Source organism: Panulirus ornatus, chromosome 5 (assembly GCF_036320965.1).
Source record: "Panulirus ornatus isolate Po-2019 chromosome 5, ASM3632096v1, whole genome shotgun sequence".
In the NCBI taxonomy this organism is placed as follows: domain Eukaryota; kingdom Metazoa; phylum Arthropoda; class Malacostraca; order Decapoda; family Palinuridae; genus Panulirus; species Panulirus ornatus.
The window spans coordinates 28465544-28486467 of record NC_092228.1 but is presented as its reverse complement, the minus strand read 5'-3'; the positions used below and the strand labels follow the sequence as shown (position 1 = coordinate 28486467).

Below are 20924 nucleotides of genomic sequence, written 5' to 3'. Positions count from 1 at the left end.
AAAATTTTTTTTTGGAAAAATTTTGCCCCCCACTTTCTTCCCCACGGGGCCCATATAAAATTAAGCTCTTGCTCGGGAATCCCTTTAAAATAGGGATGGGATTTACTTTTTTGGGTAAAAAACTTTCCCCCCACTTGTATTTCTCCCAGAAAAAAACATTTTCCCTTTCCCCCCCCTTTTTCTTCGGGGCTTTTCCCCCAAAAAAAACCTTTTTTGGCCCCCCCACCCTTTCCCTAAGGGGGGGGTCTTTTTCCTGTTTCCCCCAATTGGTTTCCCTTTTCCTTTTTCCTTTTTAAAAATTAAAAAAGGTATCAAAAAAAACACTTGTTTTTTAAAAAGTTTTTCCCCATTAAAAAAACCCCCAAAACCCCAAAAACAAAAAACCCCCCCCTTTAAAAAAACCCCTACAAAACCCCTAAAAAACCTTTTGTTTTTTTATTCACCTTTACTCAAAAATTAAATTTTCCTTTTTTCCCAAAAAATTTTTTCCCCAAATTTCAGTAAAAAAAAACTTCTGCAGTTTTTTTTCATAAAAACAACTGATTTCATTTTCCCGGGGGAAAACCCTCTCTTTCCCCTCCCGGGGGACGGGGCTTTATTTTTCCCCCCTTCTCCCCAAAAAAACCCTTTTTGGGCAAAAAAAACCTCCCTCACCTTTTCCCATCCACAAACCAAAAATTAAAAAAAACCAAAGGGTTTTGGATTTTTCACACTTTCCCTACCCCCAAAACCAATAGAACCTTTTAAATCCCCTTTCTCAAACCTATTTCTGCATTTTTGGCCTTACACCATTGAAAAAAAAAACTTCTAATTTTCTCTTTTAGTTTTTTCTTCCTACCCCAAATAAATTCAAAAAGGGACCCCCCAAAAAAAGGGGGCTTTTCTATTTTTAAACCCCCCTATTTTTTTTATCCCTTTTCCTTCCTTTGGCCCCAAAAAAGGGCTACAATAAAAATCTTTTCTTTTTTGGGGAAAAAAGTCCCTTCCCCAACCACAAATTCTTCATGGGCAGTTGCCTAATCCCAAAATTTTTTCAAAACCCACTTCAAAAGGGGGCCCCACCCCCCCTTGTTTTCTAGGGAAAAAATTCTGATGTTTTATAAAAGTTTTTTCTTTCCTTTTTTAAATAATTTTTTCTTCCTTTTTACAAACTTCCCCCAATTGGGGGCCCCATTTTTTTTTGTTTTTTTTGTTTTTTTTTTTTTTTTTTTTTTTTTTTTTTCTTTTTGGCTCCCGCTTTGGGGGGGTAGGGGCAAAGGAAAAAAAAAAAAAAATTTGGCCCAAACCCCAAAAAACCCCCAAAACCAAAAAAAAAACCCATACATTCCCCCCCCCCAAATTACTCCCCCAAACCTTTCCCAGGGGGTTTACCCCCCCCCCTTTTTTAACCCCTAAAAACCCCAAAATCCAAATAACAAAAAAAACGTAAACCCTTTTTTTTTAAAAACCCAAAATTCCTCCAATTCACTTTATTCCTTGGGCCCTTTTTCCCCCCTTTCCGGGCCCTTTTTCCCCAGGCCCTTTTTTTCATTTTTCCCAAAATCTTTTTTCCCCCCTCCACCCTTTCCCCCCAAAAACCTTCCAAAATTTTTCCCCCCCTTTCCCCCCTTTTCCCTTTTTTCCCCCATTTTTGACCCCAATTTTTCCCCCTTTTAAAAATTTTTCTTTCCCAACAAAAAAATTTTTTTTTCCAAATTCCCCAAAAAACCATTTCCCAAAAAACCACCCTCCTTTTTTTTTTCCCCTCCCCCCCTTTCCAAAACCAAAAAACCCCTTTTTATTTCCAAAAAATTCCCCCTTTTTTTTTTTTGTTTAATTAAAAAATTACTTTTTTTTTCCGTTTTTTAAAACCCCCTTTTTTCAACACCCCCCCCATTTTGTCCCCAAAAATCTCTTTTCCAGAAACCCCCAAAAAACCCTTTTCCCTTCCAAAAACCCCCCTTCTTTTTGCCCCAACCCCCAACCATTCATCCCAAATTTTTGCCTTTCCCCATTTTTTAATTTTTCTCCCCCCTTCCCACCCATTCTTAAAAACCCTCCCAAAATTTTCCCGCCCCCACCCTCTTTTTCACTTCCCTTCCATTTCCCAATCCCTTTTAAAACCCCTAAAAAAAATTCTATAAAAAAAAAATTTTCCAAACCCCCGGGCCCAAAGGGTTCCCTCCCCCCCAAAAAAAAAGAAAAAAAAAATTTTCTTACCTTCCACCAAAAAATTTTAAACCAAAAATGGGGGCAAATTCCTAAAAAAAAAATTTTTTTTAAAATTGGTTTTATGCCCCCTTTCCAAAGGGAAGGGAAACCCCAATTTTTAAAAAAAAAAACAAAAAGCCCCAAATAGGGTTTTCCATTTTAATTTTTCTTTAAATTTGGAAAAAAAACCATTTTTCCCCCAAAAATTTAACCCCCCAAACTTTTAATCATTGAAATTTAAAAACCCATAATTTTAAAGTCTTTTTTCCCCCCACTTTTTTTTTTTAATTTAAAAAATTTTTCCATAAAATTTCCAAAAAAGTTTAAAAAAATTTTTTAACAAAATAAATAATGGGTTGGGTTTTTTTGGGGGAAAGAAATAAGAACCCGAAAAACAAAAAAAATTTGGGGGAAAATTTTTCCCCCAAGGAAAGGGGGAAAAAACATTTCTTGCTCCTTAAAAATTTTTCATTAAGGGGATAAAAAAAAAAAAAGGGAAATTTTTGGGGAAAAAAAATTTTACCCTTTTGTATAAAGGGCCTTTTAACAGTTTAACAATTTTTTCCCCCTTCCAAAAAAAAGGGCACCCCCTTTAAAAGGATTTTTTTTTCCGGGAAAAAAAATAATTTTTTTTTGTTTTTAAAATTTTTAAAAACTAAAAAAATAAAAGATTTTTATCAAATTTTTTTTTTTTTTTTTTTTTTTTTTTTTTTTTTTTTTTTTTTTTTTTTTTTTTTTTTTTTTTTGCTTTTTTGGTGTTTTCCCGCTTTTGCAAAGGTTTGGGGCCCCGGGGGAAAAAAAGAGGGAAAGGGGAAGGGGCCCAAAAACCCAACCCCCACTTTTAAACCCCCATTTTATTTAAACAGGGCCACCCCCCGGGCAAAAAATAATCCCTTTTTTAAATCTCCGTATAATTTTTTAATACCCCCACACGGGACTTTACCCCCAAATTTTTTTCCCACATGAAAACTTTAATTTTTTTTATTTGGTTTTCCCTTTTTCCTTTCTTTTTCCCCTTTTGGGCCACCCGCCCCCACAAAAAAAAAAAAAACAACCCCCCCCCCCGCATTTTGTGCGGGGGTTTTAAGCGGGGGGAAAAAAAGGGGACAAAAAAGGGGGCCCCACATTCTTTTTCCCACATTTCATCTCAAGCTGTATTTTTAATTTAATGCATGAAAAAACGTTTCCCTTTTTCCAAAATCCGGGGGGCCCCACGGGGAATTTTTTTTCCAGGGGTTTAAACCCCGGGAACGCTTCCCTTTTGGGCCCTTTGGTTAAAAACCCCCTTTGGGAAAAAAAGAGGGGGGGGGCCCCCGGGGGTATCCCCACATTTTTCCCAAATTTCCCCACTTTTTTTCCCTTGCACCCCTTTTCCCCCTCCTGCAGGGTTGGGGGCCCCAAATCATTTAAAAAAATCTTTTTCACCCCAAAATTTTTTCCCACCCCCCTTTTGGGGGTTTTCCCCACTTCACCCTTTTCCCTCCTTTTTCTCTGGGGGGATTTTTACCCTTTCTTGGTCAAATCTTTCCCCCCACTCTTTTCCCCTCCAAAATTTGTGACTAAACCATTTCAAAACACCCTCTTCTGCTCTCTCAACCACACTCTTTTTATTGCCATACATCTCTCTTGCTCTATTATTACTTATTCGATCAAACCACCTCACACCATATACTGTCCTCAAACATCTCATTTCCAGCACATCCACCCTCCTCCACACAACTCTATCTATAGCCCACACCTCGCAACCATATAACATACCGCATTTTTGCTTTCCGAGATAATGTTCTCGACTTCCACACATTCTTCAATGCTCCCAGAATTTTCGCCCCCACCCTACGATTCACTTCCGCTTCCATGGTTCCATCCGCTGCCAAATCTATAATCTATATGCATCAATACACTTGGCAGGTTCCCTCCCCCCAAAAAAAAGAAAAAAAAATTGTCTTACCTTCACTGAGGTTACCTATGGTGTACAAATAATCCTGAAATATTGCCTTAAAATGTATGTCCATACAGACAGAAACACAATAGACAGAAAAACATATGCAGAAAGACAATATGTACTGCATGGTATTTCTGATCTTTACATGTGGTGAATTTCCAGCTATATTCCCAAAAATATTCAACATATCAGTGAAATATGAAAACGATAATTAGTCTTTTTTACCACTTTTTTTTTTATTTAGGCAAACTCATAAAATTTCCAAATCTAGCATCAATATTTCTTAATACCATAAGATAATAGGGTTGGTGGGGGAAGAATAAGAACGAAAACAATAAATATATGATTAATATGTACAGGAAGGAACAAACATTTCTTGCTCCTTACACTCATAATGATAAACAAAGTGAAATGGGAAAGAAAAATAGCCTTGTATAAAGGGACACTACACAGTAACAATTCCAACTCATAAGCACTCATCAAAGGATTTTTTATCACTGTACAGTAATTTCTATTTATGCATTATAATACAAACTCAAAATGATAAAAGATTATTTATCTATTTTTTTTTTTTTTTTGCTTTGTTGCTGTCTCCCGCATTTGCGAGGTAGTGCAAGGAAACAGACGAAAGAAATGGCCCAACCCACCCCCATACACATGTATATACATACGTCCACACACGCAAATATACATACCTACACAGCTTTCCATGGTTTACCCCAGACGCTTCACATGCCCTGATTCAATCCACTGACAGCACGTCAACCCCGGTATACCACATCGCTCCAATTCACTCTATTCCTTGCCCTCCTTTCACCCTCCTGCATGTTCAGGCCCCGATCACACAAAATCTTTTTCACTCCATCTTTCCACCTCCAATTTGGTCTCCCTCTTCTCCTCGTTCCCTCCACCTCCGACACATATATCCTCTTGGGCAATCTTTCCTCACTCATTCTCTCCATGTGCCCAAACCATTTCAAAACACCCTCTTCTGCTCTCTCAACCACGCTCTTTTTATTTCCACACATCTCTCTTACCCTTATGTTACTTACTCGATCAAACCACCTCACACCACACATTGTCCTCAAACATCTCATTTCCAGCACATCCATCCTCCTGCGCACCACTCTATCCATAGCCCACGCCTCGCAACCATACAACATAGTTGGAACCACTATTCCTTCAAACATACACATTTTTGCTTTCCGAGATAATGTTCTCGACTTCCACACATTCTTCAAGGCTCCCAGAATTTTCGCCCCCTCCCCCACCCTATGATCCACTTCCGCTTCCATGGTTCCATCCGCTGCCAGATCCACTCCCAGATATCTAAAACACTTTACTTCCTCCAGTTTTGCTCCATTCAAACTCACCTCCCAATTGACTTGACCCTCAACCCTACTGTACCTAATAACCTTGCTCTTATTCACATTTACTCTTAACTTTCTTCTTTCACACACTTTACCAAACTCAGTCACCAGCTTCTGCAGTTTCTCACATGAATCAGCCACCAGCGCTGTATCATCAGCGAACAACAACTGACTCACTTCCCAAGCTCTCTCATCCCCAACAGACTTCATACTTGCCCCTCTTTCCAAAACTCTTGCATTCACCTCCCTAACAACCCCATCCATAAACAAATTAAACAACCATGGAGACATCACACACCCCTGCCGCAAACCTACATTCACTGAAAACCAATCACTTTCCTCTCTTCCTACACGTACACATGCCTTACATCCTCAATAAAAACTTTTCACTGCTTCTAACAACTTGCCTCCCACACCATATATTCTTAATACCTTCCACAGAGCATCTCTATCAACTCTATCATATGCCTTCTCCAGATCCATAAATGCTACATACATATCCATTTGCTTTTCTAAGTATTTCTCACATACATTCTTCAAACGTAAGGGTAAGAGAGATGTGTGGAAATAAAAAGAGCGTGGTTGAGAGAGCAGAAGAGGGTGTTTTGAAATGGTTTGGGCACATGGAGAGAATGAGTGAGGAAAGATTGACCAAGAGGATATATGTGTCGGAGGTGGAGGGAACAAGGAGAAGAGGGAGACCAAATTGGAGGTGGAAAGATGGAGTGAAAAGGATTTTGTGTGATCGGGGCCTGAACATGCAGGAGGGTGAAAGGAGGGCAAGGAATAGAGTGAATTGGAGCGATGTGGTATACAGGGGTTGACGTGCTGTCAGTGGATTGAATCAAGGCATGTGAAGCGTCCGGGGTAAACCATGGAAAGCTGTGTAGGTATGTATATTTGCGTGTGTGGACGTGTGTATGTACATGTGTATGGGGGGGTTGGGCCATTTCTTTCGTCTGTTTCCTTGCGCTACCTCGCAAACGCGGGAGACAGCAACGAGGTATAAAAAAAAAAAAAAATTCTTCAAAGCAAACACCTGATCCACACATCCTCTACCACTTCTGAAACCACACTGCTCTTCCCCAATCTGATGCTCTGTACATGCCTTAACCCTCTCAATCAATACCCTCCCATATAATTTACCAGGAATACTCAACAAACTAATACCTCTGTAATTTGAGCACTCACTCTTATCCCCTTTGTCTTTGTACAATGGCACTATGCACGCATTCCGCCAATCCTCAGGCACCTCACCATGAGTCATACATACATTAAATAACCTTACCAACCAGTCAACAATACAGTCACCCCCTTTTTTAATAAATTCCACTGCAATACCATCCAAACCTGCTGCCTTGCCGGCTTTCATCTTTCGCAAAGCTTTTACTACCTCTTCTCTGTTTACCAAATCATTTTCCCTAACCCTCTCACTTTGCACTTATATTTAATTCATTTATTTTGCTTTTGTCACTGTCTCCCACGTTAGTGAGGTAGCGCAAGGAAACAGATGAATGAATGACCCAACCCACCCACATACACATGTATATACATACATGTCCATACATGCAAATGTACATACCTATACATCTCAACATATATATATACACACAGACATATACATATATACACATGTACATAATTCATAGTCTGCCTTTATTCATTCCCATCGCCAACCCACCACACATGAAATAGCAACCCCCTCCCCCCTCATGTGCGGGAGGTAGCGCCAGGAAAAGACAACAAAGGCCACATTCGTTCACACTCAGTCTCTAGCTGTCATGTAATAATGCACCGAAACCACAGCTCCCTTTCACATCCAGGCCCCACAGAAATTTTCATGGTTTACCCCAGACGCTTCACATGCCCTGGTTCAATCCATTGACAGCACGTCGACCCCGGTATACCACATCGCTCCAATTCACTCTATTCCTTGCATGTCTTTCTCCCTCCTGCATGTTCAGGCCCCGATCACTCAAAATCTTTTTCACTCCATCTTTCCACCTCCAATTTGGTCTCCCACTTCTCCTCGTTCCCTCCACCTCTGACACATATATCCTCTTGGTCAATCTTTCCTCACTCATTCTCTCCATGTGACCAAACCATTTCAAAACACCCTCTTCCGCTCTCTCAACCATACTCTTTTTATTACCACACTTCTCTCTTACCCTAATATTACTTACTCGATCAAACCACCTCGCACCACGTATTGTCCTCAAACATCTCATTTCCAGCACATCCACCCTCCTCCGCACAACTCTATCCATAGCCCAAGCCTCACAACCATATAACACTGTTGGAACTACTATTCCTTCAAACATACCCATTTTTGCTTTCCGAGATAATGTTCTCAACTTCCAAACATTCTTCAACACTCCCAGAACTTTCGCCCCCTCCCCCAGCCTATGATTCACTTCCGCTTCCATGGTTCCATCTGCTGCCAAATCCATCCCCGGATATCTAAAACACTTCACTTCCTCCAGTTTTTCTCCATTCAAACTTACCTCCCAACTGACTTGTCCCTCAACCCTACTGTACCTAATAACCTTACTCTTATTCACATTTACTTGCAGCTTTCTTCTTTCACACACTTTACCAAACTCAGTCACCACCTTCTGCAGTTTCTCATATGAATCAGCAACCAGCACTGTATCATCAGTGAACAACAACTGACTCACTTCCCAAGCTCTTTCATCCACAACAGACTGCATACTTGCCCCTTTCCAAAACTCTTGCATTCACCTCCCTAACAACCCCATCCATAAACAAATTATACAACCATGGAGACATCACACACCCCTGCTGCAAACCTACATTCACTGAGAACCAATCACTTTCCTCTCTTCCTACACGTACACATGCCTTACATCCTTGATAAAAACTTTTCACTGCTTCTAACAACTTGAAGGTATGAACAGAAATTAAAGCACAAGATCTTAGGGTGATGCTAAGCAGCCCAGTCTCGCTATGCCATCAAAACACATTTTAGTACAAAACATAACCCAACACAGGTTGACAATACAATGTCAATAAAATACCTAACTACTGCTGAAAACAAGCAAAACATAGAAGTCACAGGGGGAACACTATATGGGTGGCGGTTGTCAGATGAATGAGTTATTGTTTTTACATAAGGCTTCAATCAGCCATCATATGAAAGCAGCACCTTACAAGACCCTGGCACCATTTTCTGGATGGGGGGCCTGCAAAATGATTGAAAGAGACAAGTTGTTTTGACGTGTGGACTAAACTCATATTTCGCAGTGAGAAGGAATGCTGTGTATTATGTATATCGCAAATTTAGTCAAAATTCATGGCAAAAGGGTGAGAGTCTTGTGCCCCAGATACTTGAAGGGTTGTCTCTTACTGTTTGGTTTTTGCAGAAATTTTGATGAGTCTTCCAAACCTGTTGAGCCAATAAGGAACTTTTTTTTTAATTGTGTAAACTGGGAATTCTGGCTTCCAGCATTTTCAAAAAGTAAAGTATAAAACTCTACAATCTGCACTCTGTATTCCCATTAGTTCAAGCCTTTGACAGAATCTATGAAGACTGTTAACGATCTCTGCAAACTTCTTATCTTGCAATTTTGCCTGTCCTGAAAGGAAGCTCACACACAGCTGCAGCACTGTTTTACTGGTGCTTTGAAGTATAATCACTGACTTTTCCTGCTCTGCCTTGAAGGTCTGTAAAATCCAATGCCCTCTTTTTGGAAGAAGTAGCTGTTGCTCAGCTGTGCTCAATGCTAGTAAGACCATTAAAAGCGTTCCAAGGTCTTCCACTTTGTTCTTTGGAGGTATGATGGTTTTCTGTATGCTTTGTATAATGTAGCTGGAACTCTTCATCATTCAAAACCAAGATACTTTCAGAGATCTACCTGAAGACTTGGCTTATTTATACATGTAATTTCTCACCATCTTTTTAAGAGGCAATTTTCATACCTATTCTAATGTCATCAACAGAGGATGATAAGGAATCATGGCTTGTATTTCCATCAATGTCAGATATGAAAATGAGAAACAATAAAGGCAGAAGTTTTATACCTTTGTGTTGTGATCTGTCAGTCAAGAAGCTCAGTATCCACCTTCCCATATTGCACACTTATCAAAGGCTTTTTATAGAGTTTGTTTATACTACATCAGTATTTTTCGGTATTCCAGCCTCTCTAAAATGTTATCAATGTCATCAAGCAACTAAAAATATTGTGACAATACAAAAAGTCAAGTTGTACGACAGGAGAGAATGTTCAAGAGATGGGGTCCCACTAGGGTAAAACTCCCTCCCCTATAGTACAAATTGGTAATTACATATATACAACACCTATATCAATTTACAGATACCTAAGTGGCTTTGCTTACCATAGTATGTCCCATTATTCTAAACCGAGACAGTACATTACATTCCTGTAGATAATGACCAAATATACTATATCTTTTTCCTTCGCACAACACCTCTTACATCTTTTATCACCCTCCTCAAAACTTGTTCATTCAGATCCCAGCACTTTTCCAATGTAGCATTACTCTAGCTACAATAATATCCTTCGGCATATTCTTTCCACGTGTATAATATCCTACACCTCTATCTATTTTCATTATACCACTTTATGTTCCAAATCGTCTTGAACAGATTCTTTCCAACGGTTCCTATCTAAAATTCCTTTGACAATGTTCCTTACTTGTCCCATTTATTGAAAATCCCATGACCCCTTCTCTGAGGCTCCTACAGTTTTAAGGCTATGATCTAATCAAGAAGAGAGAAAGGAAGGACAACTATGTAGTGAGAAACTGCTTTACAAGAAAGCTCTCCTTTTTGTCCACCGACATCATATAGTTTCACCAAAGGTCATTTTTCTCTTTCAGTATAGCTGTTTATTTGGCAGAGTTTGGAACTGATTTACATGCCACGTTTAGCTACAGGAAACTCATTCCTACGATATATATCTGTGGTGCCACCTAATACATTTCCAACCAATCAAACTGGTCCAGATATCCAAGGAATGAATTTTTTTTCCAAATATGAGGGAGAAGAGTTACAAAGATCAGGAAAAAAGTGGATTTTTTTTCAATTTGTTTGATTATTCCCATGTGAGCCAGGTAGTACCAGGAACAGAACATACAGCCTTTTTTATTCAAAGCCATTCTCTAGCTCCCTACCCACAAGCGGGCAGCCAAGATTGATATCAGAAACATCAACATCATGTGTTCAGCTATCGAGGACCACTTCAAGGGAAACTAGGCAGTGGCACTGTCAGCTGTCAAGTGTTTATATTTTATGCCAATTGGTCCGATACTTCCTATAACACTGAAAATTAAGATAAATCTCAGCTGCTATGAAAAATTTTTGGGGGGTTTTCATGGGTTGCTGATTTATAAAAGCACAGCCTATTGATATCTACATGTGTTTCAACTTCTGTTTTGTTATTTACCCTCATAATTTCCCTAATCTTATCAGCCGAAACCTCTAATACTTATTCTATTTTTGTAAAATAAACATCTAGCCAAAAATGAGACAAATGACACAAGTAAGCAAATCATTTCTATGGTGTAAAGAATATGTTACCAGTTTTAGCCAATCCCATAATGAAACAGAGTGGCGGGCCTGACTTAAAAGAATTACAAATCCATCTACAATGTTTTCATCATACATGACTATTGGGGTGAACAAGTATAAATAAACTTCTGAGAACAGGGTGTTTTGGATGGAGGTTAATAGTGTGAGATAAACAAGAAAACAAATGGATGGAGGTTAATAGTGTGATACGCAAAAAAAAACAATGGAACAAGGTTAATAGTGAGAGATTAACAAGAAAAAAATTGGTATCATAGGTAAAGGCAGCAAATAGGGGAGTATTAACAGGAGGTGATGAGGCAACGAGGAGATGCAGCAACTATGCCCAACACAACTGACAATACTGTCAGTTTCTCTACTGTGATCATATTACCCTCGTGACTATATCATCAGTTGGCTATATCATCATGGTGGCTATATTTTCATGGCAAGAGTGGCAAATGTAGGATATTCGGGTCAAGGACGCATATGAAGAGAAAAAGTCATGAAAAGTGGTTTGGTGAAGCGAGAAGTAGTGAAAGCCATGTGTAATGTTAAATGAGGCAAGATAGCTGGAATAGATGGCACTATGGCTGAATCTTAAGAAAGAGGATCATTGTGTTGTCGACTGGCTACTTACAATTCTCAATAGATCATGGTTTGGTGCATAAGGATTGGCAAAATAACATATGTAGAGAGCCATTGTAAGTATAAAGGCAAAGGGGACACAGGTGAGAGTTCAAATTTGGAGAAGGGTGGATGTGTTGGATATGAAATGTTAAAGAACAATGTGGTATAAAACAGTTTGATGGAATAAGTAATATAAGGTTATAAGGTTTAGAGAGAAGTGTAATAATAAACAGAGTGGTTGTGAGAGCCGAAGAGGACATGCTGAAATGGTTATGATATACAAAGAATACGAATGAGGAATGGTTGAATAGATTTATGAAGGGGAAAAGAAAGGAGAGACCAAATTGGAGATGGAAAGAGTAAAAAAGATTTTGAGAGGTTGGGACATGAACATGCTGGAGGGTGAAAGTTATGATAGGGCTTGAGTGAACTGGAGTAATGGCATATGCGGGGACAATGTGCTGTCAAGAGACTGACCCGGGGAATATGAAGCAACCAGGGAAAACTACAGAAAGATTTATGAAGTCTGGTTGTGGATAGAGTGCTGGGTTTCAGTGCATTACACGAGACAGCTACAGAATAGATACGACCAAATGCAGCTTCTCTGCTCCTGATGCTATCTTGCTGATGTGGAAAAACAACAAATATGAAAAAAGAATAAAAAAATGGCTGTCTCTAGTAAAAAGAAAATCAATCTTAAATGAAATGTTGTGAGTTTACTTCCTCTGAAATGAATGTAACCACTTCTGATTCATGAACAAGTATTTCCTTGCCTAGATCTCTTATGCTAGTATCTTCAACAACAATGTTTCCACTGTACAAGAATCCAGTGAATACACTTCCATCTGTTTTGCAAAATATCGCTCGAAAGAAGTATGGACGGAGCAAATGGGACATTCCTCCATTACTAAACCTTCTTAATTTAGCAAAAAACTTAAGCATTTATGGAAGAAAATCCCAATTGCATTAACCAAATAGTCACATTACCACAAAAAAAGGGGCAACAACAAGCATCACTAAAGAGGGTTGTCCTAGGGCATGGCAAACTATCCACTCATCCGATACATCCGATGGTTCTCAGTTACATGAGTCGCCACACTAGAGAGAGCAGTAATGGGGCATGATAAACCTTTCATTCGCTTGACTCGTTCACTGGTCCTCAGCTTCAGGGGTCAGGTTCCCATCAGTACACTGCAGAGAAGATTTTTGAGGCATAAAAACATTTCGCTCACCCAAAATTTCCACTGGGGCTCAACTAATAGGGGTTAGGCCTACAATATTACACTAAAGAAGGCAGTATTCAGGTATAATGAGCATTCCATTTACCTGACACATCCACTGATGTTCCAAGTCAGCTCCACATTAGTAGTGACACATGACAATCCTTTCATTCACCTGACACATTCACTGGTGCTCAGCTTTGGCACTCATTACCCTATCACTACTCGAGTGAGGACAGTATTGGGGCATAACAAGCCTTTCATTCACTGACAATTACCTATCTTCAATGTTTGGGGTAGAATTTCACACTCGTGGGGCCTCATCTATTGAACATTCTCTAATATCAGACAACTTTTTAAATATCTTCATTAACCATGTCCCTAATCATTCTACTCCATTCATCCATTATTCGAATAGTTAGAACGTCTTCTACACTTTTTTTTCCACTGTTTCTTGCTTAATTTCATGGTATGTCCTCTAGCTACTCTATCTCTACATCTCTCAAAGAAATGTTCACTGTCCAAGTCGTACATTTATCTTAAAAGCTTGTAATTATGCCATCCCTTATCCTTCTATCTTCCACATTCAAAAAATCTGTACGTCTGTAACTTAGCTCTCTTGCTTCTGGTACCAACTTAGTTGCCCTACTTCGGTACTCCTCGGTGTGCTTCTTAAGGCGAAATGAACAAAACTGAGAAGCATAATCTTAAGATCTATGCAAAGTAAGAACAGCTCACTAAGTATTTCCTTATCCGTATACTCAAAAGCTATTCTGATATTCACCAAAGACATTTTGTCTTTTAAAATTATAATAGTGGACTCGGCAACAGGTTAGGGACGAAGTCGACTCCTTTCATCCTTCTCACACTCACAATCCTGTAGTTTGTTTTAATCTTGATTATAATCGTACTGTGGCCTTCTTTCACTTCGTCCCATCCACATTTCTTAACTTTTGCTTGAGCTGAATTTTATACCTCGGTGATACCTCCAAGTGGAGTCTTTTGGGGTCTTTACTCCCACGGTTCAGGCTCCGCCCTGGCTGCTAGACTGGGTCACAGGTCGACCAAGCTATTGGAAGCTGCAGCCCTCTTAGCCCCGACAGCCTGTCTGGTTGCTGTATCCGACCAACTTTAGAACCTGTTTAAGATGCCATGTTAGCTGAAGCTTTCCTCCTCGCTTTTTACTTCCCTCGTGACTTTTGAGTCCTCTGCGAACATATCCAAGAGAGAGTTCATACCTTCAGGTAAGTAAATCACACAGACCAAGACACGTTACAGATCCCTGGATCACTCCACTGGGCACCTCTTCACTACACCGAGGATAACAGTCCTGAGGCACGACAAGCCTTCCACTCACCCGACACATCCACTGAAGCTCAGCAACAGAGGTCAGGTACCCATCCTTACACTAGGGGGGGGGGGGGCAGTAGTGTGGCCTGACACATCCACTGGTGGTCAGCCACAGGGATCAAGTCATCATCACTACACTAGGGGGGGGAGGCGGGGGCAGTGGTGTGGCCTGACACTCACCTGACACATCCACTGGTGGTCAGCTGCAGGGGTTAGGAGTCGTCAGGCCCACGTAGCTCCAGGGGTTGAGGAGTGGTGAGGCGCAGGTAGTAACTACATGAACCTTGAGCAACGTTTGCCCTGCACACACACACACACACACACTGCTCTCCCGCCTGACCAGACCCGAGTCTTACCCTCACTAGGGCAGGTCACCTCGCTACACACACTGACCTAACCACACTGGACCCGTATCACATCGTCTGACTACACAACGACCCGAGTCTTGACCGTGGGCCCGATCTAATCTGGAACTTGGGCCCGAGAGATTCTGGAAAGCAAACGTTCCACTTGGCACTGCTGCTCTGGGGTCAGTCTCATCACTGACGTCTCATCCAGTGAGGTGCACCATCACGCAACGTCACACCTGAACCAAATGCGAACACTTCCACGGGATCACCCAGTTCTCAGAGCATTCATTTTGTGTGCGGAAGGTGTGAAGGCGAGTGTTAGTGGCACAACATCTGAGACAACAACTTGTCACGGCCGCCCCAGCCTCCCATTGGTCCACACTGACCACCATGACGAGCTAAGCCAACCTCGGCCACACTCACCTCCCACCCATATACTCTCAACAAGACACAAATTATTATTGCCCGTATCTAGGTTATCTCCGGATCAGGATGGGGTAGAGGTCTTAGCGTTCGCTCTATTTAAATGATCTAAAAATTAATCGATATTCATTACGGCGTCTCATGGCAGGAAGGGCATACATCTTGCTCAAGTCTGGCGGGCTACTCAAACTCATCTTACATATCTCACATTTAATTATTAAAACTTTCATGAAAAATCAAGATATTGGGGAAATATTCAATTTTTTTATTTAACCGTACGTGATTAAAAGTAGAAATAGTGATATTGGTCGTTATAAAGACATTTTTTTCTATATTAGTCTGGCTCATGTCAACAAACCTTACAAACTTCCAACCCTAAATCACTTTTAACCTTGACACTTTTTTTTTCTTTTTTTCCCCACAAATCTCAGAATTTATTTTTTTTTAGAACTAAATCATTTTTCAAGTAAATTTTTTTGACTATAGACGAATGTTTAACGATTGTTTTTTTTTTCTTTTTTCGCACTTTATTAAAAGGAATTTCCAATATGTCTCATAACTTATAAGAATAATCAAATACCTAATTGTTGTTTCTAAGATGACATATGTGGCCAGAATAATGACTGGAGAGCTAGACCCTTACATGTCCTATGTATTACCCATACAACAGAAACCCATTTTTCCAACCATTTGGAAGTCATTCATTTTAGCAGATATATTCTCCATTTCCAGAATACAATATAGAGCAGGTCTAAAAGACCTCAGAAACAGTAGTAGTGAATGAGGAAAGGCCTTTGGAGGCGCAGGAAACCAATGGCATAATGACTACATTTTGATTTTCTTCCACCACTTCCTGACACAATTAAGGTTCAGATACTAATATTATTAAATCTATCTATACACTACAAACATCCTAACTACAAACACTTTACATAAAAATGTTTCTGTAAGCAAACAAAACTGCTTCATGTCATCATATTGCTGTTGTATGAACTATAACAAGAATATATTGATAAGAAACTGGCACTTATTACCTATGTACATCACCCATTATAGGACATAGATTTTACATAACTGTAACACTAAGAACAAGAACAGAACGTTCAATTTTTTTTTCTGTTCCTCACAAACCAAAGTCCTCTCCAGGGTCAGAGTTTTGATTGTAAAAAAAAAAATCACATGACAGCGTGCAAACACAATGGCCTTATAATGGGTTAGGTCATGGCTGTGAGGAAAGACATGTCAAAGCACAGTTTAAAGTTACAGGGAAAGAGACAGATGAATAAATGGCTTATCCTTAAGTTACCAGTGTCCATAAAGTAATTGTGTGGTCCAGCTTATAACTCAAATTCAAAATGGGAAAGTTGATGAGTTAGACCGCTATGGACTTTAGCATGTATAGAAAGATAGAACTTTCCTATGTGTGAGGGAAGAGACCCACACAAGAATGAAATAATTCTTTCTATTATCAAAGCAAATGTACAAAGCAAAATTCTCAGCATCTGACCTGTGCTCCCAATTTCGAGAAGGAAATCCAGATATTTGTATATTATTGGATTTCTGAGAGAAATTTGATGTTATGTGATACTGAGAGTGTTTTCTGTGTTGAATGGCAGAATTATGGAACCACGAAAGAATATGAGAAACTTGTGAGGGGCTTTAAAATGGTACTTAGAAGAAAATTTGGCATTAGAGGCATTATCCATAACTTGGTTCAAACACCTATGCTGAGAAATCCAGTTGAAACCTGGATTTATTGAGGCATTTGTGATGAGACAAAAGGTAGATCAAGCAGGAGAAGATGGAGCAGATTTGACAGAAGTGGAGAAATACAGTCTTAACAACATATGAGGGCAACTGGTTACCTACTAAAGAAAAGGCGTAACTGACAAACATAAATAACGCAGTAGATGAGACAGATCCCTAAGAAGCACCAATGATACTAAGGAATAGGGAAGTGGTAATGACACCTTTACAATAACTGACCCCCAGTAGCACTCTGTCCTGCAACTGGGTGGCACAGTTAAGTGTAACAGCCATGGACAATGTACGGTGGCAGGCAAACTGTGCCAATAACAGGGATAATATAGACTGCCTTATGAAACTTAGGAGACATAACTTTACACCAATGGATGATGATCTGAAAGGTCTGAGAGTGTAGAGAATTCTGGAAAATCTTATTCTAATTTTGTATGGTCTTGGTTGCCATACAGGAAGTCATATCTTAACTGTGTTTTGGTATAGCTTAAAGGAAACATAAATTGCATGTACAATCATACATACTTTCTAAGTAATAATGGACTCTGTTTGCTTGCAGTTATGCTGTGATGGAAAAGTCACCTTCAATGAAGATTGTTTTATCATAATACATTAAAGAGTCCATCCTTTCCCTGCTATAGACTTTAAATCAGCTTTAAAGCTGCAGGGACCCCTGAAGAAGAGGTCCTGGGGTAACACAATGATATACTCTGACATGCTCAGAGGTTAATGAAGCAAAGCAAATTGCACGGCCAGAAGGTTTATTTAAGCTTAAAGACTAGTCACTGAAACCTTCCATCTTCAATTAATCAGATTTCTAAAACAACAAAACTTATGTACAGGTCTAAAAACAAAACCCAACCCAGTAATTATTTCAACTAACCTTTCCAGGCCAACTTTCTCAGGGAATGATATATTGGCACACCTAAGGAGACAACTCTTCATAATGTATTTTCATCCATAATAGCAAATCCCTTATCTGAATGTTCCATCTGAGCTCAAACTGTTTCTGACACAAAAACAAGAGAGCGAAATGATCTCAATCAATTTCCGAAGCTAGTCCATCACATATTGAACATGTTTCCAATGTCTTCCATACACATTATCTCCAGAATACCCCACATGCAGTCCTAAAAGTCCTTGGAACTGCAACAAAAAGTAATTCAGAGCAAATGCCTCGAAATCATTTGGATTATCTGAGACAAAGAGATATGACGTATCTTCACAAGACTCTGTAACAAGATGCAGATCTTGATACCATAGATAAAGTTCTTATCTGTCTCTCCTAGACTTTTCCCATAAGAGTAACACCTAGAGAGCTGAAGTTTTCATTAACATATCTCAAAAGGTGTTCACATATCTCAAAAAATGTTCTTCAATTCATTAATGTGAAAATAAGTTATACAAGCATCCTTCTTGAGCAGATATTTTTCTTTTAGGTGAGATGCTAAAAGTTCAGTTTTATCTTGTCAGACAAATATTTTAGAGGCACTTGGTAAAGAAAAAATTCTGACTCTTAGATTTCATTTGTGCTTTCACATTATGTAAACTGCTGATGAGACAACTACAACGTAAATATTAATATCAAGACTTCCCTAAGACCAAACCAGCATGTGTACCTCTCAAACAACCAATTCATACAGTCAGCCATTTAGATCATCTGACACCAAAGCATGTCGCCGAGATCCTCATTTAACAACCCTCATTTTCCAACTCTGACCTTTCACCAGCAGACAAACCAATTCTTTCCATTGATTAAGAAAAATTTCAGGCCCACTTCTATTCCTTATTAGAAATCATTTTGTCATAATTTAACCCTCGACATCTTATCTGCTAGATTGGTTTTCACATTAATAAATCTACAGAGCCATGGTAAACAGTCATGAATAATTACAGCTCTTCTAGCTACAAGTTCCGGAAACTTTTTAGTCTGGTTCTGATGTACTGCAGTATTATCATGCCGTCAGCCCAAAATACTGATTCTTGTGGCCCTAACTACAGTCCTTGGCATAGCATACTGGATACTTTAACTTCCAATACTATACTGCTATTGACAGCTCCAGTTTGAGAACCATCATGGATGTAATAGAAGCTAATCTTGAATAGCTAATAAAATTTCCACAGCAAATTTTACCTTCTAAACCCATTTCTCTATGATATGAATTGTGCTCTATACATCCTCTGCCATGTTACAAAAATGGTGCAGTTGAAATGCCTTTACCTGATCCAAAGACTTTTCCATTATGCAACACTGAAGTTCAAAGCTCTCTGACCTTGGCAGTGCTGTCATCTAGTTCTTCCATCTTTGAGGTTTCTTTCACTTTTGCCATCTCATCCTCAGGATGACCTACACACCTGAAAGACTTTCTAAAACTTCAGAATGTTCTTTCTGCTATAACTAACTGCCTGTCTCACCTCAGTAAGGCGATGTTACAAAGAAATGAAGGTTTCTTCCATTCTTGTTCTGAACGTGATAACATAAGGAAGGAATGATTTCCAGCACCCCAATCATGCTCCTATCAGTTGCTTCATATGACAACCAGATTAAAAGGGAGTCCAGTAATCTTTCTCCCTTAACCAACATGGGTCATAGGCACATACCACAGACAGGAACAATACTAAGAACTCTTTCTCTACTATTCTTTCCTGCACTTCAATTCAGTTACATATCTATCATGCTGAACATTCTGCTTTTCTTTTTTTATATAACCTTCATAAAAGACAAAACAAAAGAAAGATTCAAGTGGGGAGTACACATCCTCCTTGAAGGCTCAGACTGGGGTGTATGAATGTGTGTGGATGTAACCAAATGAGAAGAAAGGAGAGATAGGTAGTATGTTTGAGAAAAGAAACCTGAACATTCTGGCTCTATGTGAAGCGAGACTTAAGGGTGAAGGGAAAGAATGGTTTGGAAAAGTCTTGGGAGTAAAGTCAGGGGTTGGTGAGATGACAAGAGATAAGGAAGGAGTAGCACTACTCCTGAAGCAGGAGCTGTGGGAGTGTGTGATGGAGTGCAAGAAAGTAAATTATAGATTGATGTGGGTAAAACTGAAAGTGGATGGAGAGAGATGGGTGATTTTTGGTACTTATGCATCTGATCATGAGAAGAATGATCATGAAAAGCAAGTGTATTGGAAGCAGATGAGTGAGTGTGTCAGTAGCACTGGTGCATGAGACGGGTACTGGTGATGGGTGATTTAAATGCAAAGGTGAGTAGCGTGACAGTTGAGGGTATACTTGGTGTACATGGGGTATTCAATGTTGTGAATGGATATGGTGAAGAACTTGTGGATTTGTGCGCTGAAAAAAGATTAGTGACTCGAAATACCTGATTAAAAAGAGAAATATTCATAAGTATACATATGTGAGTAGGAGAGATGGCCAAAGGGCATTATTGCATCACATTTTAATTGACAGGTGTGTAAAAGAGAGACTTTTGGATGTTAATGTGCTGAGAGAGGCAGCTGAAGGGATGTCTGATCACTATCTTATGGAGGTGAAGGTGAAGATTTATGGAGGTTTTCAAAAAATAAGAGAAAATGTTGAGGGGAAGTGAGTGGTGAGAGTAAGTGAGCTTGGAAAGGAGACTTCTGTAAGGAAGTACCAGGAGAGATTGAGTGTAAAATGACAAAAGGTGAGAGCAAATGACGTGAGGGGAGTGGGTGAGGAACAGGATGTATTTAGGGAAGCAGTGGTGGCATGTGCAAAAGATGCATGTGGCATGAGAAAGGTGGGAGGTGGGCAGATTAGAAAGGATAATGAGTGATGGGATGAAGAAGTAAGGTTGTATATAAAAGAGAAAAGATAGGCATTTAGACAATACTTACAAGGAATGTGTGCAAATGACTGGGAGATGTATAAAAGAAAGTGGCAGGAGGTTAAGAGAAAGGTGCACGGTTTGAAAAAGAGGGCAAATGAGAGTTGGTGAGAGAAAGTATCATTATACTTTAGGGAGAATCAAGAGATGTTTTGGAAGGAGGTAAATAACGTGTGTGAGACAAGAGAACAAAGGGGAACATTGGTGAAGATGGAGAGGGGGAATTGATAACAGGTAGTGATGAAATGAGAAGGGGATGGAGTATTTTGAAGGTTTGTTGAATGTGTTTGATGATACAGTGGCAGATGAAGGGTGTCTTGGTTGGG

At 39.5% G+C, this 20924-nt stretch overlaps 1 protein-coding gene across 14 annotated transcripts in view; it reads right to left on the bottom strand.

Moving 5' to 3' along the window:
* LOC139748644 (uncharacterized) overlaps nt 1-20924 on the bottom strand; it is a 321771-nt gene that overhangs the window by 264631 nt on the left and 36216 nt on the right. For 3 of the 14 annotated variants that reach the window (XM_071661880.1, XM_071661881.1, XM_071661878.1), the window contains exon 1: nt 14431-15114. The exons of 10 other annotated variants lie outside the window; for them this stretch is intronic. Coding sequence is in view for 1 of the 4 variants with exons in the window: in XM_071661878.1 (XP_071517979.1) it covers nt 14431-14439 (9 nt within the window). In the remaining 3 variants the exon portion in view is untranslated. Of the gene's footprint in view, nt 1-14430; nt 15115-20924 lie in introns of those variants that run through there. One more of the 14 variants, XM_071661879.1, reaches the window with a different exon arrangement.